Here is a 10,173-nt window from a genome sequence, read left to right as displayed (position 1 = left end):
TGTTCTTAGAATCAGCACTGTAGAACATAGCGTGTATAATAAGTATAGTGTTAATTGCAGTGTAGCCTAGGTTGCCTCTGGCTATGAATGTTTCTGTACTTGTATCAGTACATTTTTGGCTAATAACATAGACCTAACAATTATTGTAAATGTGTGTTTACCTTGTGTTATAATAACCTATTTTCAATTTAAATGATAGGACTGACTGAAAAGCTGACTTCCTCCATTATAGGCTCCTGGTTGTAATTATTACATGTGTAAGCCCACAACAGCATTGCTGTTAGATAGCTTCATTTATTTAGTTAGCTATACGAAATTAATAATAGCCTAAAACTTATATTAGCTGTATGGCTAGCTTTATTCAAAATAGCAGAACATACCTGCCAGGCGACAAGTCAGCTCTCCCGCGCTGCCTCTCTTTACGCGAAAATCGTCATGCAGACTTGTGCCCTCATGGAGATTCCGTGCAGTGGATAATTAATACTGAGGTATTAATTTGTGATACTTCACTATGCTAAAACAAGGTTTACTCGTTCATTCGTGTCGGTCAACCACTGAAAACATAAATGTGTCAAACTTTGTCTGCCTCTTCTTATCCATTTGGTGGAATTTCAACCATGCTCCGTCTTCTCTGCTTCCCACCCCTCCTCGTGCACTTCTCCAATCCTCCCTCTCAGTCTCACAACAAGAGGATAATGCTAGTGTCTCGTTTCCCCTAGCAACCAGTTGCTATAGGAATATTCCTTAGTAATTCAAAGTGTTGATGATGATGTTGAAGAGTCCAGATGTATGACCACGATAGTTAGATTAGGCTAGTTATTCAATCAAACACATGTATTTTACAATTATAGACCCCTAACCTAGGAAGAAATGTGTCTCTTATAAATGTCTGTGTGCAGTTACAGGTAGCATACTCCAAAAACTAAAGAAAATTCGACAAAAAATATATTAAATCCACCTTTTGCACAGTCCTCGGCATTTTAGCTGTGCACATCTCACATTTCCCAACACCGTTGCAGTAACTAGTCGTTTCTATGCGAAGCGGCTGCGGCCGCTTGTAGAAGTAGCCTTAATGACATCACTTCCCACAGTGCGACCAAAAGAAAGAGCTACACATATGCAAGAGGTATTTATCGCTCAATACAAAATGTGGATTTAATATTTTTCTGAATATTCTCGCTAATTTTCCCCAAACATCAGACACCCCCTGACCTCGGACACTTTCTAGCGGTTGGAGGACTGAATCACCTCGAGCTCAACATTTAAATGGACTGAAAAATAACGGTAAGTTTTGTGACTAACGACACCGTTTTAGCTAGCTGACCACCGATTTTCAGTGCAATTTATGTAAATTAAGTTAGGTTTTGAGAGTTTTCAAAAAAGTTATATGTACACATTTTGTGGAACACGCTGCATATTGTAAAATTCGACTGCGCAACAGACCACACCTAATTTAATATCCAACTTTTTACCTCTGAAATATAGCTAACCGATTTTCTAATGTTGCTATCTTAGTTGCTAAATGTTGATAGAACTGCTAAGTAAGCAAAAAGGAAATAAATTGTAAGTGTTAGATAATACATATCACGAAAACAGCTGCATGTTGTCAAGCTTTACCGTATCAAAATTGGAGTCCTCTGACGGAGGCGTTTTGCACAATCTGCAAAAATGTATTTGGAACTTTGAACCATGAACTTTTCGACACCTATCACTGTTGGCTATATTTCATCTTACAACAGCTACATAGAGGCAGTATTTAGTTAAATGGTACAATGTATGCATCAATATTACACTAATTGGGACACTAATTTTCATTACAGATAACATCAAACAAAAAACGTGGGTACACTTTCAGTTATTGTGAAAACTTTCATCACCTTTCAATGCCTTAGCTTTGAAATGTAAATGTTTATACATATTCAGATTGAGTTATCTTTCTAAAATGTGTATAGTATGCCAAGTTATTTAGCTACATGTATTTACCACTGCAGCATGGAGAAAGTCAAGAGGAAGCTGTGGAGTGAGGTGGACATGTTCCATGCCATGGAGGACTGCGGGGCAGGGATGGCTATCCGCTAGGCTGCCAAGGTTAGGCATCTTTTGTTTTTAGGAGATTACCATGTGTATGTGAATTTTATCTGCTAGTAACAGTTTTATTTTCTTATCTACCAAGGTGCATGGTGTACCTCGGCAGACCCTGGCGGACAGGCTGAGCGGCCGGGTGACCCATGGTTGTCGCAGTGGACCACCCACATTGCTTGCACCAGAGGATGAAAAGTCTCTGGTGCAGTACTGTATCTACTGCGCCAGCCATGGGTTCCCCTTCACCAGACAGAGGCTGATGAAATACGCCGACAAAATACGCAGGTATTTGGTGTTCTATGTGTTTATGTATGTAGAATGCTGGACTGACTGTTATCAATGTGTGTGATGTAAATGTGGATGTGTATGGTGATCCCAAAACAAACATTTTCATCCTGGATGGACAATTATATATTCTATTCTATTGTAGGTTTCGGCACCCAGGGGAAACAATCCCACCACTGGGGAAGAGGTGGTGGGAAATGTTCAGGAGGAGGCACAAGAACCTAAGCATGAGGAGGCCGGACACCCTGGACAGGGGGAGAGCTGAGTGTGCCACATGTCCGACGATGGACACCTTCTTCACTTCTTATGAGAAGCACTTGGAGGAGAGTGGGTTGAGGGAGAAACCCAGACAAATCTATAACTGCGATGAGTCTGGGTTTCGTAGCGACCAGAGCAGGCACAAAGTGCTGGCTCCCCGGGGCGCAAAACACGTGTACCAGCAGGCTCTGGGGACCAAGGAGCACATCACAGTGCTGGCCTGCTTCAACGCAACTGGGGAGGACATCCCCCCGTTTATCATCTACCCCAAGTGTTTCCCCGGTGGCCACTACACACTGGGAGGCCCCCCCCAAGCCTTGTATGGACGGTCAAGCAGTGGCTACATTGACGGGGACCTGTTCAGGAAGTGGTTTCAGCACTTCATTAAGTATGCAGTGAAAGAGCGCCCTCTCCTTCTCCTCTTTGATGGGCACAAGAGCCACATGGACCCGGAAGTGCTCGCGGTGGCACTAAGGGAAGGGGTTATACTTCTTTGTCTTCCACCACACTGCACCCATGTCCTGCAGCCGCTGGACGTGGCATACTTTGGCCCTTTAAAGGCTGAGTTCTCCAAGGTAGCTGGAGACCTTAGCCATTTTGACCACTCCTACATGGTAAACAAATCAGAATTTGCCTGAGTATTCCGCTACCCGTACCAGCGATGCAAGGACATGCGCTATGTGGTGGAAGGGTTTAAGAAGTGTGGCCTCTTCCCTTTTGACCCTTCAGCCATTGAAGGGTCCCGTTTAATGCCGTCTCGGACCCTACCGGGTCCCAACACCGCCTCTACTGGAACCAGCAGCAATGTGCCATCCATCAGCACCTCCTCCCCAGCGACCACAGGAGGACCCTCAGCCCCTGCCCCAGTCCCAGCCGCTGCTCCAGTCCTATCCCTAGCTCTAGAAGAGCACCCCCTAATAGAGGGGGGGCTGATAGCGAAGGACCTGGGGCACATCCTTACTGTCCTGAAGTATCGGCTGGACCGATACAGAAGACTCCCTGTGGTCGCCACATGCCTCACCGGGGAGGAATACACGCGCCAGTGGCAGGAGAGGGGTGAGAAGGAGAGGGCCGGGGCAGAGGAGAAAGAGCGTCGGGCAGCCCTCAGAACACAGAGGGCACAGGAGAGGGCTGCCATGGATGAGACCATTGACGCCATCGCCTCTGCTGGACCCCCTGCTGGAACCACTCCTGACAGCTGCATCACCACTGCCAGTGCCTCCCAGTGTGCAACACCTGTAGGAGCCGCCGGAGTCCCCAGCTGCAGAAGAAGGCCACATGCCTACTCTCCCGGCCACACCATCGTCGGCCCCTCAACCCCACCATTACAAACACCAGCTCCTCCAAGCCATCGTCGGCGGTTTTGTCCACCACCACCCCAATGCACACCACCCCCCATGTCTGTCACCACCAACACGGCCTCCTCTGGACCAACTTCCTCCTCCGTCTCCCCTGGTCACACCACCATAGCAGCCTCGTCTGGTGTCACTGCCCCCTGCAATTTGAATACCACCACCTCCACAGGTAAACACATGTTAAATTACGAAAAAATGACTGTTTGTTATCTGTTTTATAAAACAGCAATGTAAAAAAAATATATATATATCTTTATATATCTACAGTAAATAGCACCAGCCCTCAAGTCATCTCCGCCTCCTCCAAAACCTCTGCAGCTTCCTCCAGAGGTATTGATGTAAAAAAGTTGAAAAGGGTTTTCATGCAACATGCTCTGTCTAACACTACTTTTTCTCAAACTGCAGCACAGAAAAGGAAGAGAAAAGCTACACCGGTCACATCTGTCACACCACCCATGGCACCACTCTCAGGTACTTCTTAATCTGTTTTTCTCGCTCTCTCAGTTGTATCAATTACTATTGTTGTTGAAGAACTTCTACATTTTGCAAAACCATATTAATCAATTTGTATTATTATTTAATTTTTTATAAAAGAAGACACCACCTGCTGTGCTCGCTGCGGGGAGCGTGATCCGCCTGCAAGCTCCCCTCAGGAGTGTAGATCCGAGGTGCCATGGGTGTGCTGTGACTTTTGCCAGCACTGGTTCCACTGCAGGTGTGTGCAGTGGGATCAAGAGGTAGCGGTGGAGCTGGATTTTTATTGTGATTTTTGTGACAATATAGGGATGGAGGTCGAGATTTAATTGTTTGTTTTGTTTGTGTTCATATGAAATTATTTATTTGTTCAAAAAAATAAATGTCTAAAATATAATATATATATTTATTGAACCCATCTTGTGTATTTCTTCCTTTACTTTCCAAGTGCACCTCTGCAACACAAACTCCAACAGTGTTTTCATTGTTTTATGTTAATGCACATAACTGAAATTAAAGTGTATTTGATGTAAATTATTAATACTCATATTTCATTTGGTTACAACACTGAATATGTTGGTGAAGAACCATTTTTTAAGAGTCCACAAGAGGGCGCACCGGGCTACGCAATGAAAAGTTGACAGGCAAGTCATTATTTTTTACCTGAAGACTAGCCAACAAGTCAGCTATCTAGTAAACACTTCGGGTACGTGGTTGGTGTCTCTTTTTTCAACAAAATTAAACGGATATATCTTGTAATTGAACAAAATAGTAAGGTGCCCAATAACTGGGGGCCGTATACAGATAATACGGGACGTATTTTTTTTGCTAAACCGCTTATCAAAAGCAGATAACAGTAATATTTTCAAATGAAATGTCAAACTTGCTAATTGCTAAACCGTTAGCTAACATTTTTACGACACCAATAATCACAAAACATTGAAGGCTTGATCACAAGATAACACTGTTGAAGGTAATATATTTCTTAAACGCTGTTGAATATGACGATAATACGGGATTCTACGGTCTGTTTTTTGGAGTTCCACCTGCAACTGCACACAGATGTTCATAAGAGACAAGTTTCTTCCGAATCGAGAACAAAGAAAGTATCGCCAAGGTTTGTAAAAAAATATCCTGATTATGGTAAACAGCAGCCTATGCAAGATCTCAGATGAGCTTTAGCTCTGCCACTGAGGTTCGTGTTTACATGGCTATCTAGCAGTAATGTTAGAGGCTTTGATTCAGTTAGTCTACTGGGAGGAGAAGAATTGGTGAGTCGCTCTGGATAAGAGCGTCTGCTAAATGACTAAAATGTAAATGTAAATGTAAATTTGTCTTTCCCCAGGATACCCTTGCTTGTGGAGATAATGCTAGCAACCGAATGCTTTAATAAAGGATGAAGGTATAGTAGACCCAAGTAGCCTATTGTAAACTGTAACACATCTCACAATTAGAGTAACATGCAATTTTATCATTGGGGACATCACACTTTGTGCTATAGAGTATAGACTGTTGGGTTTAACAACATTTCCAAAACTCCATACCTGATCATAGGCTTTTGTTTTGAAATGTGTATGCCAGTAATGTTAATTTTATCACCAGCACTTTTGGAACCATAGCACCACTGTAGCTATATAATCCAACCACCTTGACTGATGACTGTCAATTCCTGCTGGAAGTTTCTAACTTTCACAGACTAACCAACCTTTTCTAACTTTCACAAACTGACCAAACTTTTTTCACAAACGTTTTTAGAGTAAGATTGTTGGTCATGAAGATGTCCCTTTCCTAAAATATTGTAGCAAACAAGGGGCGGGGAAGCGAACCCAGGTTACATGCGTGAAAGGCACACACCCTACGCATCGCTCCAACAGATTTAACCCACTTGGTCAGAATTGTAATGTGGCTCACTGTATTAGCGAGGATCACTACACCGTTTCGACCACTTTGACCACCAATATGCAGCCTACAGTTTTTTAGAGAGACAATAGATTTGTGGGAGTCCTTCGTAATTAAAACACTAACCAGCCGTAACATACGCATTCGATTTCTATTGTCTGCCATTTTCTTTTAGCCTCTGATTACTTTTATCTCCTAATGAAGATGTGTGTTGGTGTACTGGTTTTCCTCAACAGCCACCCTCTTTGGATGTATTATTGTTGCCGGCTGTATAGCCAGAGCTTGTGTGTTCGCCCAGGGTTTCAATTTTAGTCTATTTTAGGATTAGGGTTATGTCATGAAACGTGGGCTACTAGGCCTACATTATAAATATGATACAATCAGCATTTCACTTTGGATATGAATAATCCAAATTATCAATCAGTTATCAAAACGCTCAGATATAACCACCAGGGCAGGAGGGCGAAGAGATGAGAAGAGTAGGCTATCTCAGCTGATTTATGCAGGAGATTTAAAATAATAATGTAAAACATATCTGTAGGCTTTTTAGTAACTATTTGAATGATGTTTTAGTCCAATGCATGTTGGTTGAACGCTTTGACACCTTGAACGTGAAAGTGAGTGGTTCAGTGAGTGTCTCCGCCTAGAACATCACAGAGCTGATGAACGCAGCAACGTTCTTTTTCAGAACCATGGTGAGCGCATTGTGATGCTGTCCCTTCTACTCCTACTCAGAGCCATTGATACAGTATTTTCTAAATGGTTATACTCCTACTGTTCTCTAAACAATTTTTTCATAGTTTACAATTGTATAAACTCCCAAATCATGCTCAAAATTCAATTTAATTGATGTCACTGTTGAGTGTTTTTTAATCAGTTTGATAAACATGTTTGTCCTATTGTGACATAGCCAACCATGACTTATGGAAGAATTTGACGTATTAATGGTCCCTATAAAACCCTGTAATTCTAAGAAAGAATTGTCAGATGGTTTTGAACTCAGTCAAAATCACTGCAGTATGTAGAGCGATAATGAGTAGGTCTATGTTCAGTCGTTTGTTGACAGCGACCCCGCTGAGATTCCTCCGCGAGAGGCCACTTCTGAGTGCAGCTGGCCTGTTGTTTGCGACCGGTTCGGCAGTCTACTTTTATAGCAAATATTACGGTATCGGTGAGGATGCACTGGCCACCGTGGAGAGCGTGGACCGTGTTGTCACGGTTGAGGAGGGTAAGTTTACATATTTGACAATGTCTAAATAGTAATAGTCCCAAATGCCACCCAATACCCTATTTCTTATTTTGACCAGGACCCATAGTTCTATGGTTAAAAGGCGCTGGTCAAAAGTAGTGCACTAAATAGGGAATAGGGTGTCATTTAGGTAGCAATCATGGTGATGACATTTTTTACAGTGTAGCCCTAGATTAACAACAACAAACAAACTTGCTCCTTTGAAACCAAACCTTTGCTTTAGGTTTAATTAAACATGTTGGTACATTATGCAGACACATAAATACATTTGATGTCATACAATATAAAACACAAGTAAATATATGATCAGCCTAACTACATGGACAGATGTCTGGTGTCTTGTAGCTAGTATTTCTTAAACTTAGAGAAAACAATCCTTTATTGTTTTTCATAAAGATAATGAGCCCACCCTGGACCAGGAGGACCCAGTCCTTGTTCAGGTAAGAATACTGCAGGCCTATCAATAGCTTGGGTGCCAGTCTTTCTGCTCTCTTGCCAATTCCATCGTGGCAATATGATATTGGCATCACAATCCCATAAGGAGTGGACAGAGAGCTGAAACAGACTGGCACCCAGGCTATAACAATACTGCTTCATTAGCAGGATTGGTTCAATAACAATCTGTCATTCAAACTGTCATTTTACTGACTCATAAATTGATCCTGATTTTCTTCCTTAGTATGTGGTTGAGGAGGTTGGGCACCGGCCCTGTCTGGCTTTAATCCCTTGGTCTGGACCTCTGTGGGTTCCCAGCGTTTTCTGAAGAACAATATGGAAATACATTTCTATAAACATATTCCCTATTTTTTATAACTGCAGCCAACATATTACCTTACCCATGCTGGGAGGATGCTGGTGAGAGAGCTGGCAGTCTTAAACACGCAGGTAACCATGCAGATTATTGGACAAAGCTCATCTGATCTAATAGGCAGGATTACCTTCAGTATCCACTACGGTAGTGAAATACTTTGATGTTCGTTCCCTCATTTTCTCACAGATATTCAAAGTGGAGCAGCCCATTTTCATCTGTTTCACTCCTGCTAGGAGGATGGTATGGAATGAACTGTCCTCTCAAAATGAACAGGTAGCCATTCATATGCAGGTACCTCAGATGTTTCCTTAACCTTTCAACACAGACCTGTGTAGTGTCTCAGAATCTATCATGCAGTAGCCTCCTCTTGTGATCCTCCCTATAGCAGTCTGTCAGACCTATAGGCTACCTGTCTATCATTCAAACTGACTTTTAATTTGATCCTGTCTTGTTCCTTAGTATGTGGATGAGGAGGTTGGGCAGCGGACCTGTCTGGCTTTAATCCCTTGGTCTGGTCCTCTGTGGGTTCCCAGCTCTGTAAGTCCATCCATTCTGATACTCTTTGGTCTTTAGACTGGTTAATGTAACTTAAACATAAACATGATGCTTTCTGTAGAACAATATGAAAATACATTTCTGTAAACATATTCCCTATTTTTGTAATAGTCTGTAACACTGCAGCCAACTTATTACCTTACCCATGCTGGACGGATGCTGGTGAGAGAGCTGGCAGTGTTAAACACACAGGTAACCATGCAGATGATTGGACAAAGCTCATTTTATCTAATTGGCAGGATTACCTTCAGTATCTACTATGGTAGTGGGATACTTTGATGCCCTTAAAACTGTTCCCTCATTTTCTTACAGATTTGCAAGATTGAGCAGCACATTTTCATCTCTCGTGCTGGCATGATGGTATTGGATGAACTGTTCTCTCAGCTTGAAGAGGTAGCCATTCATCTGCAGGTACTTCAGACATGTTCTTAACATTTATATCTCAGACCTGTGTATTTCAACTATTGTCATTGCAGTGGCCTTCTCTTGCAATCTTCCCTATGCCAATATTTTACTCCTATACAGTACCAGTCTATCATTCAAACTGACTCTTAAATTGATCCTGTCTTGTTCCTTAGTACGTGGATGAGGAGGTTCGGCAGCAGCCCTGTCTGGCTTTAATCCCTTGGTCTGGACCTCTGTGGGTTTCAAACGCTGTAAGTCCATCCATTCTGATACTCTCTGGTCTTTAGGGGGGCTTAAACATAAACATAACTTTTTCTAAAAGAAACTTCTGGAAATACATTTCTGTAAACATATTCCCTTTTTTTATAGCCTGTCAAACTGCAGCCAATTTATTATCTTACCCACGCTGGGAGGATGCTGGTGAGAGAGATGGCAATGTTAAACACACAGGTAACCATTCAGATTATTAACCATTACTTATCTGATCTAATAGGGATAATTACCTTCAGTATCCACTAGTAGAATACTTTGATATCTTTAAAGCTGTTCCCTCATTTTCTCAGATTTTCACAATGGAGCAGCCCATTATCATCAGTTTCACTCCTGCTAGGAGGATGGTATGGGAGGAACTGTCCTCTCAAAATGAACAGGTAACCATTCATAGGCAGGTACCTCAGATGTTTCCTTAACCTTTGAACACAGACATGTGTATTTCAACTGCCAATTGTCTTAGAATCTATCATGCAGTGGCCTCCTCTTGCGATCCTCCCTATTCCAGTCTGTCAGTCCTATAGGCTACC

The 10,173-nt window shown here is 42.4% G+C and overlaps 1 protein-coding gene across 2 annotated transcripts; it reads left to right on the top strand.

The window, feature by feature from the left end:
* The first annotated feature begins 3,276 nt into the window (after positions 1-3,276).
* On the top strand, positions 3,277-4,868 carry LOC311131662 (uncharacterized protein). 2 transcript variants are annotated; one of them, XM_084164776.1, is made up of 4 exons: positions 3,277-4,149; positions 4,248-4,310; positions 4,386-4,451; positions 4,575-4,868. In XM_084164776.1, the coding sequence occupies exons 1-4, from the start codon at positions 3,297-3,299 to the stop codon at positions 4,781-4,783; spliced, it is 1,191 nt and encodes a 396-aa protein (XP_084020902.1). In that variant the 5' UTR covers positions 3,277-3,296; the 3' UTR covers positions 4,784-4,868. The 2 variants fall into 2 exon arrangements, with proteins under 2 accessions (XP_084020902.1, XP_084020901.1); XM_084164775.1 differs by having other exon boundaries at positions 4,248-4,451.
* The last annotated feature ends 5,305 nt before the right edge of the window (positions 4,869-10,173 follow it).

This window comes from Coregonus lavaretus (assembly GCF_964263955.1).
Source record: "Coregonus lavaretus genome assembly, chromosome: 7".
NCBI lineage: Eukaryota > Metazoa > Chordata > Actinopteri > Salmoniformes > Salmonidae > Coregonus > Coregonus lavaretus.
Note: the sequence above shows the minus strand (reverse complement) of the source record. Positions and strands in the feature narration are given on the sequence as shown.

Excerpts from the sequence above, each read along its gene's own strand:
- LOC311131662 (XM_084164775.1), top strand. The coding sequence starts at position 3,297 with ATGCGCTATGTGGTGGAAGGGTTTAAGAAGTGTGGCCTCTTCCCTTTT. Across the intron at positions 4,150-4,247 it reads GAATACCACCACCTCCACAG|TAAATAGCACCAGCCCTCAA; the intron begins GTAAACACATGT and ends ATATATCTACAG. Across the intron at positions 4,452-4,574 it reads ACCCATGGCACCACTCTCAG|AAGACACCACCTGCTGTGCT; the intron begins GTACTTCTTAAT and ends TTTTTATAAAAG.